Here is a 27,928-nt window from a genome sequence, read left to right as displayed (position 1 = left end):
AAAGTAAGGAACTTCATAGACGACGACATACTCGCAATTAGCCGCAGCGGTAAAATGCCCCAAACTATATTTTTGTTGGGGTCGCGGTGAACATATTTCGGTTTCTGACAACGTGGCGTCACGGTGCCGATGCTCTCACGTTCACGCTCATCTTCCCAAGGTTTGCCCTCTTTCCCTCTGTCCTAACATTTCGCTGTGTGCCTTTGCTATTTTCTGGCTCCTGCGAGCTAAGAGAGAATTGGAACAGTCACACACAAACACACACACACTCACACACACGCACACACACACAGTGCATAATGACTGTGTGAGGCAGGTCAATGGCGATGACCTACTTCTCGGCTCTGCTCCGTGGACTGCCACAGCCGCTCACGTCAACGCACCCCATCCGCCCACACAAATGTAGTTTCCCTTTTGAGGGGGGGGCGGAGTCAAATAGCTTTCAGCTGCTTCCTATAATTATTTATTTTCGGAGTGATTTTGTGTCATTTAAACTGGGCGCGATCTGGCAACGGAATCGCTCTCACCCGCCGCCGCCGCCGCCATGGCGGAGTCCAACTTTTTTCAGCTTAATTTGTCGAGCGATGGCGCAGTTGAAATATTAATTTATCGCTGAAAAGCTCAAAGTGAAATGAAAGCCGGCTTCAGGGAGAGTTTGAAGAGGACGTAATATAAAAGGCAGAAGCTTTGATTGTTAAAAAACACTGGGAAAAAAAGAAGCTGGGGATGTGTGTGTGGGGGGGGGGGGGGGGGGGGGGGGGGGGACTTATGAACAGATATTACCAGGACGAGTATTATGGAGAGCATTCCTTTCCCCTTCTGCAGAAAACGCAGCCTCTGTTTTTTTTCCGCGCGGTGCTCTTGTCGAATCAGTTTTTAGAAAAATGGATAAAAGAGCTCCCATGAAAATTTTAGCAGCTTAAACTGTGAGTGGAGGTTGGAACGCCGCAGCCTCCCATGACCCACGCGTCGATGAAAGAGTAAATAAGGCAGAGCGTCGACTAACGGGGGGGGGGGGGACAGACGATAAACTGGAAGAGAGCGACGGGAAAAGGCTGAAAGCTCATTTTTTTCAAACCGTTCGTTGTTCTCGTGCTGGTTTGCTCCGAGGAGCCAGTGGACATCAGAATATATGTTGTTTTTCTTCAAAAGTTCCACCGCAAAAGGTTATTCGCTGACATTTTATGCATCAGAGACGGCGGTTTTGTTTCAAAATAAAGCGCTGCGCATCCGAGAGCGGCATCGGGGCGATGACATTTGTACCTCTGGAAATAGAAACGGAGCGTTTTCGGACCTCAGGTTACGCCGCCCTGGAACGGGACAGAGAGAGAGAGAGAGAGAGAGAGAGAGAGAGAGAGAGAGAGAGAGAGAGAGAGAGAGAGAGAGAGAGAGGCGAGAGCAGTGAAAACTGCCAGGAATAGAAGAAGATGATACAGCGATCGTACTCCCCTGATCCTCTGACGCACACCTAAGCATTTTGTATCTGTCGCTCATTGTGTTATCTCAGGAAGGGAACAACAGGTCACGGTCAGAGCTTCACGGTGCAGTAGCAGTTTCACAGTCGAAGTGGAAGGCAATACATCTTGTGGGTTGAGGGATGACACCGCAGTGTCACATAGTTTACACTTGGGCTAAACCTCTCGCGGCACTTTGAAAGTCAACTTGACCGAAATAGGCTGCAGATTGACTCTTTTAGAAGCTGGGCCTGCACTTTATGGCTACATGCTAAAGAAGCTAAAGCTGCACTGTTAGCTTGTGCAAAGAAAACAAAAGTTGCGCAATAGAAGGATATCCTTGTACCGTCTCTTTTACAATTGTGGCCACTTTGATGAAGCCACGTGCCGTACTAAAAGCGTATAAACAGTGTGTTTAGTGCATGCAGTCTTTTTTTTTCGTCGGGATGAGGCCACTAAGACAGTGGAGGATTCATCAGCTTCGTCCTTTGTCTTGCCCGCCCCCCACTGAAGAGCGCCGGTACTGACGTTCCACTGCCGCCGAGCCTTTTCACACACAGTGACAGCTCCGACAGTCGTCAGGCACAAAGTGATGGCGGGAGGGGCCCGGGGTGTGTGTGTGTGTGTGTGTGGGGGGGGGTGATAAACAACCTCGCCTTCCCTCCTCCGGTCTGAAAGCCGTTCTCACACTCCTGTAGTGTTCTATACGCTTCCTCTTCCCTCCCGTGGCCCTGTAACGCTCCCGTGTGCTCCGTTCTGTGCCGTCAACTCGGAGCACGGTTCAACAGTGTCACCTACGGTGTGCCGAGAGGCATTTCACCCCGCCTCACCCGCCAGGTTGGATCTGTGCGACGATGTATGTCAAATATAGGTCTGTGTGTGTGTGTGTTTGTCTTTGTCAGAATGAGGTGGATGTATTCTCTTTATCCTTACGTGCCTCCAGGTCCCCTCCTCCTCCTCCTCCCTTCCTTGCTGTCACCAGTAACCTGTCAGAGCTCCATCAGTGTCAGGAACTTTTTCCGGCTTTGTCAGATACTATTTTTCTCTGCTAAAAACTACGTTCGCTGTTTATGTTCCCTGGCTGACCCGGCTGGACTGCCTACATCTCAAAATGTGCTTCATCAATGCGGCACCTCTTTACAATGCTCCGTGCACACCCCCGGCATGACTGCAAGAGATTTATCTGCAGAGAATATGTGCATTACCTATAAAAATGGGGATTAAAAAGAAGATTTCTCTAACGAGTTCGGAGGGAAATTAGCTCTGCAGGGCTGTTACCACATTAAACCTGTTGTAGTTCAAGGCAGTTGCTCCGACATTACCTTTAGCGTATCGCTCAGTTTAATGAACCACTGCTGGCGCGTTTCCTCCTCTGCAGCTTTGCAATCGTGACATTTGAATTCTGGGTATGCTGATGCGTGAAACTTCAAGCTGCATTGAGATATTTTTGGTCCATTCGGCGGACAGTAAGAACAACATTGACACCGCCGATTGTACACAACCCGCGGACGCAAAGTACGAACGTCAGTGCGGGACGCTCTCTCCCTTCAGCTTCAGCCAACCCCCGGTGGGTGGTCCAGAACGGGCATTTATAAATGTAGTCCCCTGGTCGACCGGATCGGCCAGCGGCACACTGGAACAAGCTAGCTGGGTAGCTAGCCAGCTGGCACGGCTGCTGCAGACGAAAACTAGTGACATAGTGTGGTAAGAAACACTGGAGCAGGGCTGCTGCCGGCAACTTTAAGACTAATGGGCTTCAGTGTAAACTTCTGTTACAAACCATCCCAAGGTGTCCACATCTGAACTGGCAATTTGACCAAAAAAAGGCCAAGGACATCATCATTTTCTGAATTCCCTTTATAACCCAACGCGGCTCTCCAAGTTTTACTGGACCGCCAACAGGCTTCAGTCCGCCCTGACAAAATATCTGGAAATATAAACACAGGAGAGAGAGAGAGAGAGAGAGAGAGAGAGAGGCTCGGTGGTGCTCGAGAGAAACTGATGTGTGTTTGCGGGAATTGGAGTGTGTATCGATGTGTATGGACAAGAGTGTGTCTCGGAGGATTTGTTGTGTTTACGGTCCCCCCAAACACACTATTTCATTTCATTTCAAGCGTGTGATTGCCGAATCACTTCCATCTCTCCCACTCAACTTCGCTCTTCTTCTCCCTCTACTTCCCCGTCATATTTGCTACATTTCAACAACGTGGCCTCTCCCTTCCATTCGGAAAGAGGAGATCAAAGTTGCTCGGCTCGTGCGAGTTTGTTTAAATACAAATAAAAAAACTCATAAATCCCCCAAAAAGGTCTTTACTCCTTACGATCCTGCAGCTCATCTGCACTGAAAATGACTGTAATCTGTCCTGAGATATCGCAGGCGACTTGCTGTATCTGCAGCATGGAGGATGAAAGGAAACCATGCATAAAGACGACGAGAGAGAGAGAATAAGAGGGCTATTCTGAGGATGAGAGTCCACTCGGATGCACACAAGCCTTAAGCTCAGTAAACAGTGACATCTGCTGAAAATACCTCACTGTGTGGTGAGCGCGGATGCCTCAGAAATGCATGCAATTCATTCAGCGTGATTATGCGGATTTCTAGAAAGGGTTCCTAATAGAATTAGTGCTAGTTTGAGTATTGCTCAAAGCACTCATGAGCATGAACTCTGCATGTGCACACGAGGAAAACACATGCTCGTTGCATTTCCTTTGATGCATTCACACGAGCAAAAAATCAAAACGCCGTGTTGTGTTATCTTCAATATATCCCGTTCCATTTCTAGTCTTATCGACATCACAGTGATCCGTTTTTCTTCGGTGTTCAGCGCTCCCTTTTCCCTGAAGGGCTCGTGTAGGTTTCATCTAATCTTGAAAAGTTTTCCCCCTCTCTCTTCTCGTGCCGAAAGATTGTTTTTCAGCAAGTTGTGAAATCTCCATTCGCCGCGACAAACTAACTGCCGTTATTACACAGCCCTCGGGCTACGTTCATCAATGCGGAGAGAGGCGGGGGGGGGGGGCGACAAAGAGAAAGCAGAACTTGCAAGCAGAGCGGAACTTTTAACTCGGAGACGTTGGCTCAAAGTGAACTTTTTGGACGGGCTGATAAGACTGATTGGAAGCGAAGTAATCAAGATCCCAGCCACACTTCTTTATCGACCCGTTGCTGTACTCGCCACGATAAATGCCATATTTCTGGACAGTTTTCAGTGAAATAGACATTTAACTAAACAGCAGGCAGCTTCATGCCTTTTAAAATCGACTTTATAAGAAACGTCTGGCCGCTGGCTGTTGGTTTAAAGTGTGGGTATCCCTCTGAGGCACAATCACGTTTGGAAATGAAAAAGCAACCGCACACACGAAAGGAACAGCAACCACCAGCTCTCCAGTAGGTGACCCGCCAGCGCGCAGTCAGATGGAAATCATGACTCGGCCATTCTGCAGGGGGGAAAATGTGCACAAATTCACAATTTACAGCCGTGCCGGCTGCACACAGGAGCAAGACTACACCCCGCTGCCACACTAGTGCCCACTCAATATCTATAGGACTATAACACCCTGGTTTTATTTGTAATGACTGACATTCACATAGACTGTATTTAGGAAGTGGACGTCGTCACCCTGTTGCACCCACTGCTTTGTGGACAACCGTTTTGAAGCCTGGAGTTTAGAATTTGTATCTGTCGCCATCTTGGTTTTTCTTCGGAGGCAGCAGTGACCATATTTGGGGAAGAGGGTGGAGCCTGAGAGGGTCTATCGCCATTAATGCTCAAAGAAAAGAAAGACTTTTGACAGCACGCGTCTCCTTCAAGAAACCGTGACCCTGTTCCTCAAGATAACCCACGGGCTAATAAAGTCCGTGGGTTATCTCCGGTTGTGAAGGTGTTGACGTTTTTATGGTTATGCAGAATGATATGCATCAGAGCAAAGAATAGTCTGGACTCTTTTTTTTTTTAAAGTATTTGTTTGTCTCGCCTTTGGCGATATCAATTGTCCCTCATCTTCGCCTCTCTCACGGACGTGGAGAATCCAGCAGTTAACACCCTGCAATAAGTCCACGCAGTGGTCTGCTCCATTGAGATATAAATCCTCCCAAGAAAGCAATGTGAAGTAAGCCGTTTCACGCCATTTAATCACAAATCCCTGTGCTTTCTCCCCCCCCCCCCCCCTTTTCTCTTCCCGCCATCCACCAATCTATGGCTCCGTCTGCGGGCCTGCAAGGCGGCTGAGCGGCTCTTCTGGATTTCGCTGACGCTGCGCCCGGTCCCGGTCCCGCCTGGCCTCCTCTGAGCAGGATGGACACTCTGGAGTCAGAGCTGACCTGCCCAATCTGCCTGGAGCTCTTTGAAGACCCGCTGCTGCTCCCCTGCGCTCACAGCCTGTGCTTCGGCTGCGCCCACCGCATCCTCATCTCCCACTGCGCCACCAACGAACCCGTTCAGAGCATCGGCGCCTTCCAGTGCCCCACCTGCAGATATGTCATTTCCCTGAGTCCGGAGCGTGGACTCGAAGGACTTAAGAGAAACGTGACCCTGCAGAACATTATCGACCGAGTCCAGCGGGCCTCATCTTCGGCCGGGCTGCCTCTGCCGCTGCCAGCGCCCCACAGCGGGCCCAACTCTCCCGGCGAGGAAGGCAACGACCGGCTGGCGCTGGTGCCAGTCAGCGCCGCCATGTCCAGCCCCGTCACGCCCCCGGAGCCGGTCCAGTGCCAGTTCTGCGAGCAGGACCCGCCGCAGGACGCCGTCAAGACGTGCGTGACGTGCGAGGTGTCGTACTGCGAGGAGTGCCTCCGGGCGACGCACCCCAACAAGAAGCCCTTCACCGGCCACCGGCTCATCGAGCCCATGCCGGACTCGCACCTGCGGGGGCTCCAGTGCCTGGAGCACGACGAGGAGAAGGTCAACATGTACTGCGTCACCGACGACCAGCTGATCTGCTCGCTGTGCAAGCTGGTGGGGAGGCACAGGGACCACCAGGTGGCAGCGCTGAGCGACCGCTACGAGAAACTCAAGGTGAGCGCAGAAGTTGTTCCTTCTCGGCAACTTAGAAACACTTTCAGGGTGTCATTTTGGCTTTTTTTTTTGGAAAAGAAGAAAAAGAGTTCGAATTAACCTGCAGCCTTCATTTAAGGTCACCGATTCCCTCCTTTGCATTAACACAAATAATTAATGTGAAGCTTGAATTTCTTACGGCGCTTGGCAGGAACCTGCTACGATCCGTTCCCGGGTATCTAACTGGATTATCAAGCGAGATTTTTTTATCATCTCGTTGCCGACTTATTATCTCCGCTGAATAATCAAGCAATTAGCATAATCACGACTCCGTGCCCGGCGTGCCCGGGAGGGAATTCGGGAGCGCGGGCACACAATGGATACAGGGGGGGGGGGGGAGGCATGACGAGGCATGGCGTCTTCAACGAGGTCGCAGGTTAACGAGCGCCGAGTGCTCGCCGGGTGGAGGTGTGCTTAATTGAGCGCGGCAATTAGAGGGTGCTGGTAATGGCCACGAAAGCAGTGTGTGTGTGTGTGTGTGTGTGCGTGTGTGTGTGTGTGGATCTGTGTGTCTGTCAAATGTGGCATGGAATGTCCCCTACATGCTTTTCATGATCTAACTGCCTGCCGTTAAATATCAAAGCACTTTTCTGTTTAGTATTAAATGATCCATTAAGTGTCCGTTTTTTGTTTTTTTTTGTGGAATATTTTGCTAATGGACTCAATGTTTCAGGCATGTTTCGAGCAGAAAGGCCATTTAAAGGAATCTGAAGAATGTTAAAAAACCATGCAATGCTCGGCACTTACGGGACTCCTAAACTGCAGCAGATGCACGTCTTGACTTTCTCCTCCAACATGAACCCTTTTGTTCATTCTCCCACATTCTCCCACGCAAGAACAAGTAACAGAAAATGCAGCTGAGGTTTCCAAAGCGTCGATTACCCGGGGAACAACCTGCGCATGCGCTCTCAAAGCCTCTCGAAGCGCCTTTTAAACGAAACGCTGTGTGGTGTGAACAGCTTTTTCCTTTTACCGGAGGTTTGAAAACACATGTTCGCGTGTGTAATACGTCCTCGGAGAGGAGGCGTTCCCTTCGGTGATATAATGGAGGAAACGGAATCGCGGGTGGTACATTTGGAATAAAAAATACTTTCACAAAGTGTAAGATGCCCTTTTTTTTTTTGTCCTTTCGGCCTCCAAGGAAGGCCTTCATGCGCTCCCATCACAGGTGACGTGTATGACGTATGAATTTCTCATCCTGGGGGTTTTTAAGCTAATTCAAGCGGAGAGGAGCAATTAGCAGAAGCGCTCCCCGGGTCAGTGCGTCGTCTCATTATCAGGCTCTCTCCGTTCATCCGGAGCGAGGACGTAGCACACAGCACAGGTCAGCACGGCCGAGGCAGTTATCACATACGGACTAATCATCTGCCGCGACGCACACACACACACAAAAAAAAAGCAGATTGCTCCTCTGACATGCTCACGGGTTGCAAAACTTTATTGCCCATGCATGCGAAAGGGGACGCAACAACCAGAATGCCTCTCGGATGGGTGTTAGGATTCACTCGACACGCGTGGATTTAAATGGTTGGCCCGAGGACGCACTCTCGTACCGCTCTCGTAAAAGGAAAAATAGAAAAAAGGATGGGGTCAAAAGGCTTTTTGATGTCTGAATCAGAAGGGATATGTACTTATTACTAGCCACAGCTAACATTTGTCAAAGCTAAAGCAAAATTTTGCTCCACCCATTGATTTTTGGAAAGTATGCATTTTAATAACTTTATACACGTCGCAGAATGAGGCAGCAGTTAAATGAAATCATGAGAGAAATGCAAACTAGTTGAAACCTTTGCTAGAACTAATTAGCTTAGCATAATAGCAGCGCCTCAGCTGTTGACGCGAGTGTAATCCATGTGATGTTGGTGGTGAGGCTACATATATATATATATATATATATATATATATATATGTGTGTGTGTGTGTGTGTGTGTGTGTGTGTGTGTGTGATATCATTATCTACATCATAGCCGACATAATCCTCAAAGTAAGTCCGTCATAAATAAAGTATTTTGTACTTTGTGAGGACAATGAGAGCAGATGGGGAAACACACCGTGTAAGACTGCTTCATTACCTTCTGAGCTCTTTGTCTCGATGTCTCACACACACACACGCACACACACACACACCCAGGCATGCGTGCCTGCATGCACACACACACGCACCCTGGAGACCCCTCCCTCACAACAATCTGCAGCAGCTCCTTTCTCCACACAGAAAACAAATGTTCCTTTCCTGGCAGCCGGTGGAGGGGATTTGACCACCTGTCCACCCTCAAAGCCCCCGGTACGCCGGCCAGCTGGCCCGTGACGCGGGTTTGATGCCGACCTTGGGTTAAGACCCCGTCGCTCCTCCTTCCAATGACAGATTTTTGTTCTGCCGCATCTTCGGCAAAACAGCGAGGCTTAAAATACACGTCTGCGCCTCGGGCGGAATTCGCTTCTGAGCGTGTGAGTTAACTTACCCGCAACTCATTTCATTAGCACCGGGGCTTTTTTTTTTAAAAAAACACGCTCACGACACAAGCAAACAAATGTCGACATGAAACGGGAACGTCGTCTTCGATTATGATTATGTAACACGTCGCGTTAATGCAATCTATTTTAACTCCGAGACAGGGGGGGGGGGGGGACAACGCGTCAGTTTAATGGAAACTCTAAAGTAACATTGCATATTTTACGAGTCGTGCTGAATTGAGTCAAGCTTCTTTCATTTTGGTTTTAAACAGAGGGAAAGTTTCGTGGCAAATGCTTGAAGTTGCGCGACAGAAAAATGGAAAATGTGGGCCTCGACCTACGCTAATTGCCACGGGAAAACAACAGCAACCGCCATACAATATTCATGCAAGACAACACGTTTGATTTTTAATTCATGACAGAAAAACTTTTGGGGGGAACTTCTTGACAGAGGAGGCACAGAAGCCTCTTGTGTTCGTCAGGTGACCGGAGTGGTTGAAATGAGATGTAAAAGACCCCCACTCACTCAGATCTGCTCCCATCACTTCATGTTGTCAAGCGTATCCCCTTTTTTCCCGCCCACTGATCTGCTGGTATCCCCACTCTGCACCGGGGGAATAAACAACAACAACAGATGAGTGGAGTGGCTTCCTCTTTTTCTCAGTATGGCGGTGGTGTGGCCTGATAAGAGCCGATAACACCCATCCTTTTTTTAGGAGGGGGGGGGGGGGGATAAAATTACCCCCGTCACAGGAAATTGACGAGAAGGCGACTGGAAATAGCTTTCAAAGTCCTTGGCTCTATGTCTGAGGAGGAAAGAACCTTGGGGATAAAAGACGGGCCCCTTCTGTGTGTCGGCTTTGGTTTCAAATCGCGGGTTTGTTGTGTTTTATGTCCTAATCCATTTGGTTTAATCAGCCGGCCTTGAAACATAATTTGGGCTTTCAAGCGCCAACATGCACAATAAAACACAAACCGACATTTGATTCACCGCCTTTCAAGCAGGACATTTCCCTTTATGTCCATATTCTTATCATGAATGACTTCCTCTATAGTGCATGCTGTTCGGCCTTTCTCGCCTTCAATCGCGACCTTGAAAAACAAAAAAAAGATTTGACTGTTCAAAATGAAATGAAAATATTCAAATCCCAATATCCCAGTTATTGCTGAGGGCCTTTATTAAACTTGCCATCTGATTTTTGTCCACTTGGGGGCGGCAGAAACAAGCAGTGAACACAGCGTTGACATATTGTCGCCTGGTAAAGCTGCTGTTCACGTGGCTAATTGTTATTATAAAACCACATAGATCGCAGCCCGCTTTAAGGATTGCTAATTTAAGCGCCGGCTCCTGCCGAGTCAGCATTTCTAGACATCAACCTGTCCCATTTCAAACGCTCTCGCTTACTGCAAAAAGAACAGAAAAAGCGGCCTTCTCCCGCATGGAGATTTAAACAACACAAGTTTGATGAATGTTCGTCGGGGAACATCCAGGCAAAACTTTGCCAGCTCATAAAGTGAGGGAATAAAGTTGTATTCAGCAAATATGTTTTGTATTACTTGAAGAGGACAAACAAAACAAACTTCTGAAGGATATAATCAAGGGAGGTAAAAAACAAAAAAAGTAGTATTGTCTTAAATATAGACCCGATTCTCTCGGAAAAGCAATTATTTGTGCATTCACTGGGCAGCACTCACTGTCCTCATACTGCACGGATTCTACACACAGACACACACTTCCCAGTTTACCGCAGCACGCTGCTGCGTTGTCTTTTGTGTCGCGTTTTTGTTGTGATTTGCTTCTCGCCGTCGTCTTCGTCTCCAAAACGCATTCTTTCCAATTTTCGGAGGAGAACAAAATTATGTCCGTCGAGCAAACCCACCGGTGCCCTCCATGACCTGCAGAACAGCCGATACGGTGATGACTCAGCACTGAGAGCGATGTGCACGTAAAGAAAGACACGGCGGTCTGCTCTTCCTCTCTGACTCACTCTTCAACTGTCCACCTTTGTTCTCTCTGCCTCACCACTTCTGTCTTCTTCTGTGCGACTAGACTACGGCTTCTCTGATCTCACACACACACACACACACACACACACACGCACACACATGCACACACGCACGCGCACAGAGTGAAGTGAAAGTCTGGCAGTTTGGTGAGGATTCCTGAGAACACAATCCTGCTCAGTGTCACAGTAAATCTTGAAAAGATGTAGCTCCTCTGAAGTTTTGCAGTTCACTTGTCTACCTGTTTCCATCGCCGGTTGAGTGTGTGCATGTGAGTGTGCGTGTGCGTGTGTGTGTGTGTGTGTGTGTCATCCCCTTTGCGTTCCTTCTTATAGCTTATCAGCACTGCTTCAGCTTGGTTGCGCTCACTCACTCGCACGCATGAACGCCGGTGACAATAGCATCGACAACACCGAGAGCCACGCACAACAATTTAAGCCGACAGGGAGTCGCCCGGCCGACGAAACACACGCAAAGTTTCGGCCCCGGGTTTCGAAGAGGGGATTCTTGTTGGCTGGTGTCGGAAGGAGGCTGATGTGAGGGCGTTGCAGCGTGAGCAGTGATGGGGAGCAGATGCCGTGGAAGGAACCATCTCTTTCTTTTGAAGAACAACAACAGAACAGAGCTGGATTGTATTTTTCAGAGAGACACTGCTGAGGCTGTATTTGTGCGTAATGAAAAGACACCACAACCAAGAGCGAGGTCACAGTGTACTGACTTTCTGTGGGGTACACTTGTACATCACTGCAGCAAAGTGAGAAGACCACTGGAGGTCACCAAAGACTTTTAGCTGTTTTTTTTAAGTATTAGATCCCGCAGGGCTACATTTAAAGAGGACCCTGCCTTGCTTCAACTTTAATGCATTCTCTAATCCACACATTTGTTCCGGTTGTTTGGCTAAACCTAATGCACGGATGTCTTTGTCCTGTGTTTTAAAATGGACCCTTGAAACGTCTGTAAAGATGCCTTGCATTCCTCTCGAACGGCCAGCAGGTGGCGACTCATCCGATTGCAGAGGAGTCGACATGAGAAAAGGACCCTCCTCCTCTTCCTCACTTGATTTATTCCCTCAGTAAACATTGTAATCACGAGTTTATGGACTCAACCTCCTGCCCGCTGGGCCGACGGGCCGTCCAGCTGCGAGAGATGAACACGAGGCAACGTGGACGCTGTGGACGTGGGGTTAACCCCTTCACGTCCAATTCTGACCACAGAGAGTAGTTGTGTATTCACTCTGTGTCTGAAACTCTCTTGTGTATAGTGCAGGTTGCACGTGTGCGTGTAAACTCTGCCTTTGAACATGTGCCGTACAGCAGCTGGTGTGTCGACATAATTACAAATACGTTGTCCTCCTTTGCGTTCGAGTTGTGCACGCATGAATCCGGCTGCACACGGCGAGCCGCACGGGACGCAGCTGCCGACCGATTGTTGTGATTCTTGTCCTCCTCCTCCTCCTCCTCCTCCTCATCATATAAGAGGTTTAGTTTATTTTTATCCCCACGAATGATAATGGCGACGATGGCGGCCTTTTGCCTCTCCGAGGAGACCTTTGTGTCGCTTTTGCTTTTGTGTGTCATCTGCGTATTAAGGCCACCCATTAAGCCCTCGTAGTGCCACACCAGCGCACACACACACACACACGCACACAAATCTACAATCTCTGTGTTTACTGTTGTTGTTTATCCAATATTCCCTGTGGGTTTACTCCTTTTTAATCCTCAATGTAACATGAGAACCTGGCTGCGTTTACACTGCTGGCTGTGAGCGAATTGGAAAGAATCCGTTTTAACTGAAGCCAAATATTTTAGTGCTTAATTTTAAAAAAACAAAACAGAAAAGTGTGGTTTTAACTGAAGCGAACAATTGTAAAGTGTTGAATTCAAAGAAAACTTTGAGCTTTCTGCGAAGCCCTCTTTGGCCTCGATGGCCCCAACGGCCGTCCACACCATTTTGCCGACGCACAGTCAGTCGGAGCTTAAATTATTGCAAGAAGAAAAAAAAAAGCAGTTTTGGAACGGGACGGTGGAGACGCGCCATCAGAGCGGCTTAAGCGCGCTCGGATAGGCAATGACGGTCTTGAAGTGAAGGCAACAGCTTGCGCCCGGGCGAATAAAAAGCAGCAAAAGAAGATGGGGGAGAAGGAAAAAAAAAAAGGGGGAGGGAAGAGAAAAGGCGAGGGAGGAGCGATAAGGGACAGCTCTGACGCACTGTCACCTGTTTTGCCGGTTCGTTAGCCGAGAGCGCTGCTGCGTGCTCTCATCGGGGGGGGGGAAAGGCTTTTTTTTTCATGCCCAATTTGCCGCCTGGCCGGGTTTGCGTTTGGCTCGCTGCTCGGCGGAGTGGCTGTCCCAGTCACATCCTCTCGGAGAGTGGAAGGCTCCTCTCGCAGGGCGGGCTCGGACGGGGCGCAGGATGAGGAGGCAGTACAGGGACGACGACGGGTACCACCCGCGCTCGGAGGTAGGACGGACACCGAGGATGCACCTCTTCAATTGGTGGGAAGGAACACTGTGTGGGGTCGAGGGGAAGAGTTGAGGGATGGAGAGGAGAGGAGGGGGGTGGGGGGGGACGTTGCTTCGATTTGCTGCTCTTGTGCCGCGGAATCAAACCTTTTTATGCTCATTTTGTTTCCAAGAATGTATTTGCGTTCAAACTTTAGTTTTTTTCGGGGGGGGGGGGTAATGTTTGCCTGAGGTTGTTGTACAACTTTATTTTTTTGGGCTGTCGTAAGCAGAAAAACCTGAGGAAGAGGGGGAAAAAAAGAGCTGTTGCATTTCTAGTCTCCTTTTTGATTCACGGCTCTGCCCTCCTCGGCTCCTTCGCATTTAATCTCTTATCCATTTCCTTTTTTTGTGCCTCATTTTTGTGTGTGTGTGTGTCTGTTTGCTTACAGCAAGCCCTGGACTCCAACCTGACCAACTTGATCAAGAGGAACAACGAGCTGGAGTCCCTGATGGGGAAACTGATCCAGACTTGTCAACATGTGGAGGTGAGTCCCAGTGGTCACTGACCTATATCATGAATACATAACATCCATCACTTCATTCCTGTCCAAAGGTTTAGGCATGAACATTTCTTTTGCTGTCAGAGTCTGGAGTCATTGCAGGCTTTGCACACTAACTCTCATTCGGTATTTTCATTTATTTGAGAGAAAAAAAAAACATGATTTATTTTTTTCTGCAGAAATACATTTAATGGATGAAGACAGAGCAGCACCCTTTTAGCTTAGCATGTAGCAGCTAAGGTTCGCAGCTAAACTGAAACCCTACAGCGGCAGTTTGAGGTGATTAAACGACGTGTTTCGGAGCCGAGAGGATTCGTCGATTCATCGCTTCAGAAAATAAACGGGTGACGTCGGTCAATTGAGAGGATTTGCTGCTTTTGGTTTTTAATTGGAGATGATGTGTGGTTGAGTTTTGGGAGCGTTGATTGGACATGCTGTTGCTCTCGTCCCTTTTTGTTGTGTTGCTCTTATTGCTTTTATTTGTGTCGAATGTCTGGTTTTGTCGAATACGTCTCCTTTCAGGATAATAATGCGGGTGCACGATGGTGTGTGCGTTCGCCGAGGGCATTTCTGTGCTCAGCCTGCCCGTTCATGTTACGCTGGCCCACTAAGAAGCTTTAAATAAAGCAATGCCACAGGGTTGAAAAGCCAGCGGAGTCTTTGCTCGGAAATAATGCAGGACAAGGCTCTCCGCCTGGTAGGGGCCTTCACGAACGGCCAGGAAAGAGGATTGTGATTTACTAAGGAGATTTATGTGCTGTGTTTTTTTGTGTCACTAAACGCAGATATGTTTTGTTTTTTTCCCCCTTTGCTTTAAGCTCGAAGAATTTTGATGATGCGGGAATTTTTACATGCAAATAAAGTTTTTTTTTCTTCTGGTCGAAAGGATGAAAGACTCCACTTTGAGAATTAAAAATGAATAAATCATGAATATATGAAGCTTGACCTTAATTCCTCCGGCCATTACGGTGTACAACTACGCGTACGGGAGAGTTTTGTATCACTCAGAAGCCCAAAAATAGCTCGAGGAGTGTTCAGTGATAGAGCGTTGTTTTAAAGGTGAGAACCGCCGTGTTGCACAAGTAGAAGACGGAGAAGAAGAAACAGAAAAGGCATGTTGGGCTGCTGATCCTGAGCCGAAAACAAACGCATGAAGTACTATGAACTCAATAAATTAAGCTGGTTTGACATGCAGCCGCAGAAGTGGTGTATAAGAGGACTTTTTAAAAAAAAACAAATGAAAAAGAGAGTCACACAGTCAAAGTGTTGCACTTTCTGAATATTTCACATCAGATAAATCTATTCAAGAGCTTCTCAAGGAGATGGCTGCTGACATCTGAGACTAGATGATGACTTGAAACTGTAAAGTGTTCACGCACACTTAGAGGCATACGGTGTCCTTAAAAAAAAAAAACATCCAGTTCCTCCGAGCTGTGGTTTAAGCCTGCGCCACATTACGTCAAATAGCAGCATTCTTTTTCGGCGAGCGACACGCCGGCTAACGGAAGCAAGATGCTGTCGTCGCCGGGATCGAATGCCGCGCAGTGTTTGTGCAGTTGTCTTCTGCTTTTTCTGAGAATAGAGTTAGCCTGTTTGAATCAAATCCATCAGACAGTAAGAGATAGTCGAGGAGGGAAAACTCAAAGTAGCTAATTGGTTTGGTTATAGAAATTAAATCAAAAGGGGAAACTACTCAGAGTGATGGGAAGCGAATGCTAATTGTGCAGCAAAAAGCCACAGAAGAATAAATTCCTCTGATGTCTCCGGCTTATGATGTTTTAAAGTCACCTCCCTTCGGCAGAAAGTTTGCCTTGTGGAAAGTTTGCATATCCTCGAGGTCTGAGTCGTCTTTGAATGCGTGTGTGTGTGTGTTTCTGTGGCTAATGAATCACCTAATGTCCCTGCCAGGGTGCAATCTGTCATACTGCTCATACGCTCCAGAGGGCTGTGCCCACAGTCATTAGACGCTCCACATCTTTACATGGTGCATCATGTACTCTGGTCACAAACTCTCTCTCTCTCTCTGTGTGTGTGTGTGTGTGTGTGTTTGGAAACGTTCTCTTTCAGGAATGCTTAAATCCGAGACGTCTTGCGTGTGCGTGCGTGCGTGCGTGCGTGCGTGCGGCCTCGTGGGCGGCCGCTCCGCTCAGATGAGCAATATCGGAGGACGCCGTCTTCAGTCGCGTTGACCCCTTGAGATTAACGGCCGTGAAATGTCAGCCTGTTCTCCTGCTTCATTGTCGTTGAGCGGCTCCGGGAGACCACTCGTAAACCCGATGGTGCTTGAAACAAAAAAAGAAATAACAGCTAAATAAGCGAAAGCAAAAAATGGAAAACCTTCAACGTGTGTCTTTGTGCTTTACGGCAGTGGATACGCCACCCCACAAATCCCCATTTAGTTCTGTTTAAGTCGACTAATTGGTGCAGAAAGTGACACAAAGAGATAACATACATACAAGCTTTTCACGGAGTAAGCAGTTTTTCACATCTCAAGTTCCCCCAGAGCTGTCACTGGGAGACGTCGAAGGGCCCAATTAGCAGCGTTGCGTTGGGCTAAGGCGCTGAGGCGCTACGCCGCGCACGTCTCACACGGCAAGATGTTGAAATGATTTCCGTTGGATGCTGTTTCGGGTGAGGCCCTGTTGAGGATATAGAGGGAAGTTCTTCACCAGCCTCCGTGTGGCTCTTTGGAGGAAGCAGACTTCCCTTTCACTGGTCCCCGCGCTGTCGCTACGCGGCGGCAACGCGACACTTTACAAGGTGCCGAAAGGAGCGCGGGGGGAAATGACCACAACCAAGGGGAGCGAGCGCACGGTACGTTAGGACCTGCAGTCTTTTAATTGGAGTTGGTACAATTTTTATAGGCTGGAGAGTTTTCCGAGGGAGTCAAAACACCTCAGCTGGCTGCCATTTTGCTTCTTAAGACTTCTGGGGGAGTGCAGTTGAAGCTGAGATGCAAACACCTTCTAACAGAATTCCTCTTTTTTCTTTCGTTTAATTGCCGTCAGTGTTTGGGTTTTCAGCAGATGTTTGAACCCGCTGACACAAAAGGCCCTCAAATGTAGCTTTTGGGGAGCGCTGGCCTTCATCGTTATGTAAGTTAACTAGTTTTTAGCTTCTACAATGTGATTCACATTTGAGCTTTATTTTTGTATGAACGCGGTTTTCGTTGGGGACCGGCGAAAAACGCCTCATCCTTCTAAACAGTAATACTTTCTGACTTTGGAAAAGAGGGTTTCTCATTCCCTGGTTTGAGATTCCCAGCACATATCGCTCACTCTCCCAGAGCACCACATCCCACACGGTCCTGATTTTAAGACACAGTCTGCTCTCTAACAGCTAAGGCGCCTGCTGCATATTTTACCTGTCACTCAGCACTCCAGGCAAAATGGCCGAACGTGCCTCATCTTCCCAGAGTGCTCTCTCCAGCTGGAAGAGGGCCCCGCGCTGACGGATGAAAATGACATCCTGTCCATCGGGCCGACAAGATGCCGAGCCACTGAGCTTACATCTCTCTCTCTCTCTCTCTCTCTCTCTCTCTCTCTCTCTCTCTTCGTATACGCACACGTCCGCCATCCATCCTTCTCGTTGTTTATGGGACGCTCTCTGTGATTTGGTTCTCAGGTGAACGCGTCCCGCCAAGAGGGCAAGCTCCTGGAGGAGTGCGACGTCCTGATTGACATCATCCAGCAGCGGAGGCAGATCATCGGCAACAAGATCAAGGAGGGGAAGGTGAGGCGAGCGATCAGCGGCGTGACAGCAGAAACCATTTATTTACCCTTTTTTTTGGACCGATCTCTCACCTGAAATCCTATAGCTAGAAAAAGTGAATAAACTCGAACCTAACGGAGCCCATTTGAAGCTGCCACGGACCCACTTGTCATTTTGTTGTTCGACCACAATCAGCACGATGCACTCTCTTTACTTGCTAACTAAGCAACGCTATTCTAGCTTTGAATTTACATAATTCCTAATGGATGCAACATATTTTTTTCTTCCGTCAACATTTACAGCAGGTGCAATAATCGTCAAGAGGCAAACATCGTCTGCAAACAGAATATTCAACACTCAATGTGCATGACAATAAAAGCAAATTACCTCCCGTATTGCCGCAAACACAATGTGGCGAGTCAAACGGTTTGGATTCCGACAGGCGGCTGATGTCGTCACCTTTATCCACCACGGTTTAGAACCATCGAGGGCCCTCCAAGCTATTTGTGTCAAATGCAATACTTGGTTTACAGCCACTCGGCCTCATGGAGCGAGCAGACGGCAAAAGCTGTTCAGCTGCCTTCCACGAGCGCCGAACAGACGGGGAAAACACTCCTGACTGCCCAAAAGTAGATCCCGAAGCATATGGGAGGCCGCGTGTACTTGTACTCTAAACCCGGATGATTTTTTTTTTTTAAAAGCTGCCTCTGATGAGCCTAAGATCCCTCCAGGGTTTTCTTTGTTTTTTGACTGCGTGATGTGTGCTTTTAGCGTTACGGTTTGCCTCCGACAGGACAGGGAAAAGATGAAAAGATGTTAATCTTTTAGGCTTTTCACAAGACAAAGTTTCTGTTTCCTCTCCGTGTTTTTGGCAAAATGGAGGACTTTAAATGAAAATACAAATGTAAATGGATTTGGACTCAGATTACATGTTTTTTTTTGATCTCTCCAAGCCAAACTCCTGATGAAATGTCCTTTAACCTCAATCCAGCCACTGACCTCAATCTGTCTCTTAACATTTCCGCTCATACCGTCGGGAGAGAGAGGATGGAACTGGGGGGCAAACGAGGGGATATCCAATCCCACATGAGCGTGCTGTGCACCCAATCGGCTAACGAATGTAGCATTGGCAGAGACACGGGGAAGCTTATCTCACTCGCTTCTCTTCCTCAAAGTTGCAGAATGACACCCCGTAGTTTCTCTACAACATCCAGAGAAGGAGCGAGAGAACCTTGAAGTGTCTGGTTCATTCATCCTCACGGTTACAAGAGATCCGTGGCGTCTGAACAAAAACCTCCGAGACGATGTAACAAGGACGGAGGCCAAAACAGATCAGCCTCCGAGCCCTAGAACCTAAGCAGGATGGACGCGCTCATGCCCTCCGCTGTAATTCACAGTCCTGGATGTTCGTACTAATTAAGAAAACATGAGAAATGACTGAGTGCATCAGTCGGCGCCGGATCTGACCTTTTTGCGTTTGACTAACTTTGAAATGCTAACATCCATCTGCGTCGCCGAAAAAAAAAGCAAACTGGGTCATGTCATGTCAGCTCCGATTACGCTCTAATCCCTAATAATCCGTCACATCTCAACCTGGATGGAGGTATTTTCACGCGTCCGAGGTCTGGTCATTTTGATCCGGCTCCGACAGCACAGTTCTCAGACTCGTCTTTGCCCCCCCCCCCTTTTCTACAACGCAGGCACAAAGGATTCGCAAGCTCGCCCAACAGATCTCCAACTGCAAGCAGTGCATCGAGCGGTCGTCGGCGCTCATCACGCAGGCCGATCAGACGCTGAAGGAAACCGATCACGCTCGCTTCCTGCAGACCGCCAAGAGCATCAACGAGAGGTCAGATAGCCCCGCCCACCGGCCTCACGCGTGCCGGGACTTCTTCTTCTTCTTCTTTAGACGTTTGATTTAATTCACATGAAGTATTTGCAATTCAGGAGCTTTTGAGCAATTAGTTATTTCCATTTTACTCCGTCAAGCTAATGTTCCAAAATCCCTTGTTTCCGTGTCTTGGAGTAGCATGTTAATTATGATATATACCAAGTATAGTACAAACACTTTTGATTGGTTGTGATCTAGGGTTTCGATGGCGACTGCATCAACCCAAGTGCTGATCCCAGAGATACACCTGACGGACACCTTTGACACGGTGGCCCTGGACTTCACCAGAGAGAAGAAGTTGCTGGAGAATCTGGATTACCTGACAGGTAAACCTTCCGGCTTTTGATTCAAAAGTGCAAATATTAAGACAAAAATCACAAACCAGGTGACGCTATCTGTCGCAGCGACAGACTAGCCCTTTAAGTCAGTTCCTCGTCGACCATAAAAACCAAACGTTGCCTTTAACTACGACTCTATGCCCGCGTCAAATCCTACTAAATCCCTCCAGTACATTAACTCCAGCACTTATTTTTCAACATTAATTTCTCATGTCGCATTTGGAAGGACACATCATCACGTCACCGTGCCAGTTGTGAGCACGCCGGGGACAGCGGCGAGGCACCGTGGGTCTGTGGAAAATGTCTGGCTCATATTTATTCCCCGCGATGCATGAGGGCTTCGCTGGAGGGCCTTTTCCACTAAGTGAATCAGTCTGAATCACTCCACTATGTTCAGCCGCTCATGGCGCAAAGCTTGGGAGAGGGAGAGAGTGACAGACACAGAAAGAGATGGAAAGTGGCTGTACAATCAATTTAAGTTGCGCATTTTCGTCCTACCAAAAGAAGAAGAAGAGGGAGAACTATATCATGCAGCGCACATGAATCCACGAGTGTAAAAGCCAATCTGCCGTATCTTGTTATGTAACAACGTGCATTAGTTACTGCTAAAAGGATTGTGTTATTTACTCTCCCCGCTGTGTTAATGTGAGCTGCTCTTCATGGGAATATTTCATTAATTCCCTTCTGCATTGCTTTTAATGCTCAACCTACCACTCGAGCGGAAAGAACATCCTCCGTCCTGTGTGTAATGAAGCCTTTCCGCTCATAAATGGAGCCAAATGAACTAGTGCGGGGTTAATTGGGGCTACTGTTTTCTATGTAACAAATGATAAGCGTGTTACCGCTTTTTGGAAGAGTTTAATTTCTAATTATATCCGGTTGATATTATCGCCGCTAGATCGCGTCGGATGACTTTCCCTCTTCTTTCTCCGCAGCGCCGAACGCCCCGTGCATCAGGGAGGAGCTGTGCACGGCTTCGTATGACACCATCTCCGTCCACTGGACGTCTGACGACGAGTTCACCGTGGTGTCCTATGAGCTCCAGTACGCCATCTTCACCGGGCAGTCCAACATCGCCAGTAAGTACGAGCGGCTGAAAAAGGGGGAACGCTTGAAATCAGACGGGGAATCGATGCGGTTTCTGATTTTTTTGGGGGGGGGGGGCGGGATCGTGTTGTTGTTTTTGATCTTGTGTTTTGAGCAGCCTGGTGGGGGGCGAGTCCACGTCTCTTAGCTCTTACCGTGCCAATCACTGCATTGAGGGAAAACTTGGGAAGAGCGATTTTTGTCCTCCGGTGCCACAACCAGAAAAACAGAAAAAAATAACTCTGAAAATGGCCACGAGCGTGCACGAGATTGACGAGAAATAACAACTCTGAAATCACCATATCCCCCCTCCCCATCAACATAAAACATATTAACTGCCCCCAGAAAGCACACTGCGGCTTTCCTGCCGCCTGAAACTGATGCAGAGCGGACGGATATGTCAAGTCGCTACTGACTGAATCACAATCCCTCCCAGATGGAAAATGGGGAACATGAAGTGACAGTGAAATGGCAATTCGGGCAACTGGAGGATGCTTTGAATAGGAATGGAATCGGAAGATAAAATACTTGTGGTTTACAAGAGCAAAATCAGTTATTAAAAAGAGCACATTAAAACGGAATCCATGAAATCCAGACAGGCCACGTACTTTATCAATAATGCACAATAGAAGCCACCGGTAAAGGAACACCAAGTGCTCGATAGTGAGGAAAAAATGGACACACAATTCTCTCTGCCAAGGAAGCACGCTGGCTTCAGAAAGCTGCACTTACAAATGAAGATATCGCACGGCAACAGGGACAAACTAGTTCTTCAAAGATGTTTTGAAGAAGCATTTTGAGAACCTGCTCCCTGAATAATGCGACCTGCCCCAGTACAATCGCGCCGCACTGCCGATGGCCGCCGGCTCCCCCTTAGGCAGCCGAGAGTTGAAGTGCTTTTTTTCAAAGCCGAGCTAACGGATGGAAGTGGAGCCTCGTGGCCTTCGTGCCGCGATCACCCTCAGACGTTGTCACGCATCGCGGCGCAGGATTCACTTTGGGCGTCGAGCCCTCAGTCAAAAGAGGAAGTTCTTACGTACGCTGAGAGGTTCCTTCCTTCTCCCCCCCCCCCCCCCCCCCCCCCCCCCTCCCCGCCCCATATCTCACTTTCCATCTTCTCCGAGGTTGTACCTCTGAAATCACCTCGCCGCTTCGGAGCGCGGTTGAAAACCGGCGGCCGTCACGCTAACGTGACGTGCATTTCCCTCCTTTCCTTTCACACCGCTGTCTCCTCCGATTTTTCTCACCTCCCCTGTTTTCACATCCGATAAAGTCAGGAGGCATCGCTGTTGGCGTCCGAGTCACAAGCCAGGCAATATTCTACTCCTTTTTTTTTTTTTCAGGCTAGTGTTTTTACCCCCAACAAAACATTGCCATGAACGACGTCGATAGTGCTCTGCCAACAAAAGGCCTTCTATGTCAGCTTTTAGGCCTCGGGAAAAGGTTGTGACCACGTCTTCTGTAAACATTCAAAAGGAGACCTGAGAGATTATTTTCACTTCTGGGTGGCCAACAAAGAGCAGCTGCAGCGGTGCCTTCCTGTGTGTAAAGTCCTCAGGCGATGACATGGACGGAAAGTGTGCCACGCGCACGCCTGAGGAGGCGATGCTGCGGTACTGTAGTGGCATTGAGTAAATACACACACCCCCACACACACACACACACACACACACACACACAGACCAAGCAGATAGAGCCACGAAGCCGGCGAGGTGTGAATGGTTTCCACTCGTGGCTTTTCACGCCCTCTCACCGGCTCCCACCGCCACAGGCTCACTCGCAAGCAATCATTTAGTGCGCTGTCCTGTTCTGGAAACCTGGAAGTGAATTTGAGGCGTTTTATTTTCTGAACGTGTCAGCAGAAACGTTTGTCCTCTTGAATAAAACACCTGGTGTGAACTGGAAGAGCATTTCTCAGATTATCAGCTGACTGCATCGTTGCTCCCTCTTTCCCCAGGTCTGTGTAACTCATTGGAGAGCTGGATGATTGTTCCCAACATCAAGCAGAACCACTACACAGTGCACGGTCTGCAGAGCGGCACCAAGTACATCTTTGTCGTCAAGGCCATTAACCAAGCGGGGAGCCGGAGCAGCGAACCGGGGACTCTGAAGACCAACAGTACGTGAAACATGAGTGAAAAGCAACGCTTACCGGGGCTGAAAAACTCAATCAATTCATGGAATATAAAAATGAGCCGTTTCGATGATGTGGGGTTGTGCCCGGTGGTACGTACGCATTTCAACCTCTTTCTCCTCTACCAGGCCAGCCGTTCAAGCTGGACCCCAAATCTGCCCACAAGAAGCTGAAGGTGTCCCACGACAACCTGACGGTGGAGCGGGACGAAACCACGTCCAAGAAAGGCCACAGCCAGGAGCGCTTCACCAGCCAGAGCAGCTACGGCGTGGTGGGCAACGTCTACATCGACAGCGGCCGCCACTACTGGGAGGCTTTAATTGGAGGGAGCACGTGGTGAGTTTGCAGTTTCACTGACCGGCGAAATCTCCCGTCGGGAGTCTGTTTAAAGGTAAAGCCTCCAGGTTGACCGCCGTCTCCAATCTCCTCCCAGGTACGCCGTGGGTATAGCCTACAAATCGGCCCCGAAGCACGAGTGGATCGGCAAGAACTCGGCCTCCTGGGTGCTGTGCCGCTGCAACAACTCCTGGGTGGTCCGCCACAACAGCAAGGAGCTGGCCATCGAGCCCTCGCCCCACCTGCGGCGCGTCGGCGTCCTGCTGGACTACGACGCCGGCTACGTGACCTTCTACGACGCCGTGGGCTCCCAGCACCTGCACACGTTCCACGTGGCCTTCGGGCAGCCCGTGTGTCCCGTGTTCAACGTGTGGAACAAGTGTCTGACGATTCTCACCGGTCTCCCCATCCCTGACCATCTGGAGGAACTGGAGCCCGACAACTGAGAGCGCCAGACGGACGGGATTAAAATCAGCACGAGCTGGTCTTAATTGTGTTAAAGCTGCACTGGGCACGGTTTGAGAAAGTGATCTTCATTGGATGGAGAACAACAAGAGGGTCCCATCCAAAATCTGCTGTTTTTTTTTTTTTTTTACCTGAAATAGGCAGCAGAATTACCTCGTGCAGCTTTAATTGGCGGGAAAAAAGAAGAAGAAGAGACGTCTGCTGTGCTTTCTCACCCAGCTTCATTTTCCGTCACGATGTACTATGATTTTTATTGCTGGTTCGTGTCGTCTTTGAGTCCCAGATAAAACCTTTTTTCGAGACGGGTGACGGTAAGCTGGAGTCAATCCAGAAGAAACCGGGACAAACGGACAGATCGGAGCCACACATTCATACTCTAAAGGCACTTTGGGCCACGATAGGTGCTTTTGTACCGTGGCAACTGGGAAACAAGCCACAAACCAATTTCTAATTTTCGCCTTTTTTTTCCCTCCTTTTTCCACCACCTTATCAGATATAGCACTTTGAAAATCCCTGAAAGTACACACATCCACCTAACACTGCACACACACACACACACACACACACACACACACACACACACACACACCCCAACGATAATCAATCATGGTTGCTGGAAAGAGCAGAATTCTAGATGTATATTTTGTAAGTTCACGGCGTACCTCCCCTTTATCTTTCCCTCGTTCATTGGAAAAGGAACCAAAGTAGCCATGGCTGTCTGTTCAGATGTCTTAACAAACAACTAACAAAATAAATGCTGAATTATTTTTCAAAAAGATGATATAGAATTATGCCAATATTAAAGTGCAGGACCCCCTTAAATGTAGATCTTGTTATTGTACATTGCTCATACTTTATTCATGCTTTTGTAGCCTCAAATATATTGTTCGGTGCAATTAACATGCGTTCGTATTAGAAAAGTGATGTTTTCTGTTTGACTTTTGTGTTGAATTCACTTTTCTGTGCCGGCCATTTGGATTCCATGTCATGCATTATATTATGCGAGTTGTGTTTCAGTTGTGGCCCCAAGGTGTCATGGAGCCGAGGGATAAAGTGCACATTAGCGTGGGATTCCTCACTTTTCTACACAACTGATGGCTGTTTAGCGGGACACATTTGTTCCGGTGTGCCGATACTTAACCCGCTTTTAACAAAGAGTGTCTTCCCATTATTAAAAAAAATACTCATATTTACGCGTCATGTTTACACTGAGGTCTTGGGGGGGGGGAAAAAAAAATCCAATCATGCAGCATCACTTTCCTTGTAGCACTTTGATGATGTCACAGGGTGCACATCACTTTTCACTCATTGACTTGCTATTTAACAAAAGGGACAAAACAGCATTGATGAGGTTCAGCCATTGATACTCAAAAGGTCACGACCCTTGCGACACAACCTCTCAAAGGGATATCGTCCACACTACATCCTGTCATGCGACATCGTTCTCTCTGTAATATTGTTGAACGGTGGCACAAAAGGCGCTCCTCAGTGTAAATACAGATTTGGTTGTGTCATGTCGCTTTGTTTCAGTACCTGGTCCACTTCAAAAGTATGACGACAAATCCATTCTCTAATTCTGTGTTTCCTTGGCAAATTAATTGATCTGTGTGTTTCCATTGTATCCGATGACTGTGTAGTGCTTAATTTAATGTTTCCGTTTGAACTTTGATGACCACGGTGTTATTCTTTCCGTCTCTGTGGACATTTTCAGTTTTTGTTTTCCTCGTTTTTCAAAAAAATAAATAAAATGGAAAACAGGATTTGTGCGCTCGCATCACTGTCGTCTGAGATAAGTCTATGAGAAGGTCAAAAAATAAACGTTTGTCCCTTTTCACATGAAAGCGTGCGATTCTTTATCCAGCGAGGCGAAACGGCGGCGTGAGAATGTCAAGAGTTGATCCCATAAAAGCAGGACGGGGTGAAATGCCGCCAGCAGTTTCGAGACGGAGGGAGGGGCACAAACAAAGATCACATTTTGAGGACAGTCGAGCGGTTGCAAATTCAAGACTCTGGCATTTTGGTCTGTGTAAAGTTACTGGTTCCCCTCGGGAGGACCCTCATGAACATGCTCTTCTTAATCTACTGCCGCGTGATGAAGTCATATTCAGGACAGACACTGAATCAGCAATCTCACATTCAAACCCCTCTGTAATCCATAATCTCACATCAACAATGGATCACACGACCCGATCACCCGACTTTGGGATTGATCCACGGGTTGGGAACAGCTGCTTCGGCACAAAGCTGTAGTGGATCTGCAGTGCCAGGGCTCAGTTGGATTCATCTGTGATTTCACTTCGTAACACCGCCAGCATCATCCAGGGAAGATGCTCACGTCCCCTCGAAGTTCAGACCACAACTTGCTCAGGTCATTTGACTCGATGCGTTTCCTGAGGAAGACGAAGTGGTTGAGTCCGACATTCGGGGGGCCTTTCCTGATTCTTCCAGGAGGGATCGCTCTCAGACGCCGGCCATATGTGTCCTATTAGCTGAGCGCGTGTGTTGCCGGCACGGTTCAGCGGCTGGAGCGAGCGAAAGAATAAATCGGTTAACCCGGCGCTCCGCCGAGCAAACAATAAAAGGACACAAAGGCAATTTTCGGGTCACCATCTGCAAATAATGGAGGCATTTGTCTGCAATATAGAAGATAAGGTGGAGATAGTATGTGTAGATGTCTCTTTGTTGTTGTCAGGAGCACTGATAGCACTCTTTAGCGCCGCTCTCTGAACCGCCGCTGTGCGAGACATTTACTATTGAATAACTGCCTCGATAATGCTACATCGTATACATCTAAACTGGAAAGCATGAAACACAATATTGTTGTTACGTCCGCCGCACAATTACACCCCGCTGCATATGGAATGTCTGAAAGCCGCGAGTCACGATACGAGGCCATCTCTTCTCTAAAGAGGAGTCAGCCGAGCATGAATTGTGTCATTTCTGGATACGAGGAAGTCCGTAGAGAGCAATTATGTTCTGAACACTTTGCATCTACATGAAATAATGAATTCCTTGTTGGCCCGCTAGAAGGAATGCCTTCAGGTTGTCAAACAACTGCATGTACTTCAATAAAAACAACGTATAAATTACCTTTTTTCCACCAACTTAATCCAATTGTCGCCAAGTTCAGCAGTTCAACCCGCCCCGCGTTCCCATGCAAAACCTTCCGTGGCATTTCCGCACGATCAATACAGTCATTTAATGCGTCTCGGGATCCCGGAGCGCGGCCAAAGTGCACCGCGAAAGGTTGAAGGGCCAACTATTACATTAACCTTTGCCCCTTTGCCAGGGGAAGGACTTTGCTGAGCTTGTGCGTTGTTGTACGTGGTGACTCAGCGCCACACTATTCACACACTTGAGAACTGTGAAGATCCAGCAGCGGAGAGAGCTCAGGCCTTACATTTGTCCGTGTGGGGGGGGGGGGGGGGGGGGGAGGTGCGAGCTTGAACATACTTCAAAAAGAAGCATAAACTGTCAGTCTTCTTTTTTTTTTACCCTCGGGTATCGGACCTTCCTTCACAAGACCCCTTCACTGTCCTTCAGGCGAGCGTTGTCCTACTGTTCTATGTTGCCGCTTGCCACTGCAACCGCACTCGTATGAGCAGTCTGGAGGCTCTGCCGTCCCCAGAGGACGTTTAACCGCCATGCCACAGTGTACAGAGAGAGAGAGAGACACTCCAAAAGAAACAACCTCTGTGCTCCTCGGGGAAGCGGTGCATATAGGCCTTCTTGGTCCTGGGCTGCAGTAAATGTGTGTGTGTGTGTGGTCAACAAGCTAACTGCTTTCCCTGCAAATGGGCGATGGCAGCCTGAGCAGAAGAGCAATAGTTGAAAAGTCCCTCAGGAGTGGGTCTGGGAAATGGGACAGCCTCGAAGCGCAGGAACAACAAAGACTAAATAAAGCTTAGTCACGTCGCTGGGTGCAACTCGTCCTGTTCAAATTAAAATCTTATCGACCACAAGCGGGAATACAATGACTAGAATGTCACCGTCAAGCAAA

General features: G+C 48.4%; 1 protein-coding gene across 4 annotated transcripts in view; it reads left to right on the top strand.

Moving 5' to 3' along the window:
* The window catches only part of LOC137794061 (E3 ubiquitin-protein ligase Midline-1-like), a 44,897-nt gene extending 19,171 nt beyond the window's left edge, over positions 1 to 25,726 (top strand). For all 4 annotated transcript variants that reach the window (XM_068590647.1, XM_068590649.1, XM_068590646.1 and 1 more), the window contains 9 exons: positions 5,673 to 6,466; positions 13,857 to 13,952; positions 17,592 to 17,699; positions 19,379 to 19,527; positions 19,768 to 19,895; positions 20,843 to 20,986; positions 22,951 to 23,112; positions 23,256 to 23,463; positions 23,561 to 25,726. In XM_068590647.1, coding sequence (XP_068446748.1) covers positions 5,747 to 6,466; positions 13,857 to 13,952; positions 17,592 to 17,699; positions 19,379 to 19,527; positions 19,768 to 19,895; positions 20,843 to 20,986; positions 22,951 to 23,112; positions 23,256 to 23,463; positions 23,561 to 23,909 — 2,064 coding nt within the window. In that variant the 5' untranslated portion in view covers positions 5,673 to 5,746 and the 3' untranslated portion in view covers positions 23,910 to 25,726. The remainder of the gene's footprint in view (positions 1 to 5,672; positions 6,467 to 13,856; positions 13,953 to 17,591; positions 17,700 to 19,378; positions 19,528 to 19,767; positions 19,896 to 20,842; positions 20,987 to 22,950; positions 23,113 to 23,255; positions 23,464 to 23,560) is intronic.
* The last annotated feature ends 2,202 nt before the right edge of the window (positions 25,727 to 27,928 follow it).

Source organism: Clinocottus analis, unplaced genomic scaffold (assembly GCF_023055335.1).
Source record: "Clinocottus analis isolate CAN_PGR_092001 unplaced genomic scaffold, fCliAna1.0.p SCAF_24, whole genome shotgun sequence".
Lineage (NCBI taxonomy): Eukaryota > Metazoa > Chordata > Actinopteri > Perciformes > Cottidae > Clinocottus > Clinocottus analis.
Note: the sequence above shows the minus strand (reverse complement) of the source record. Positions and strands in the feature narration are given on the sequence as shown.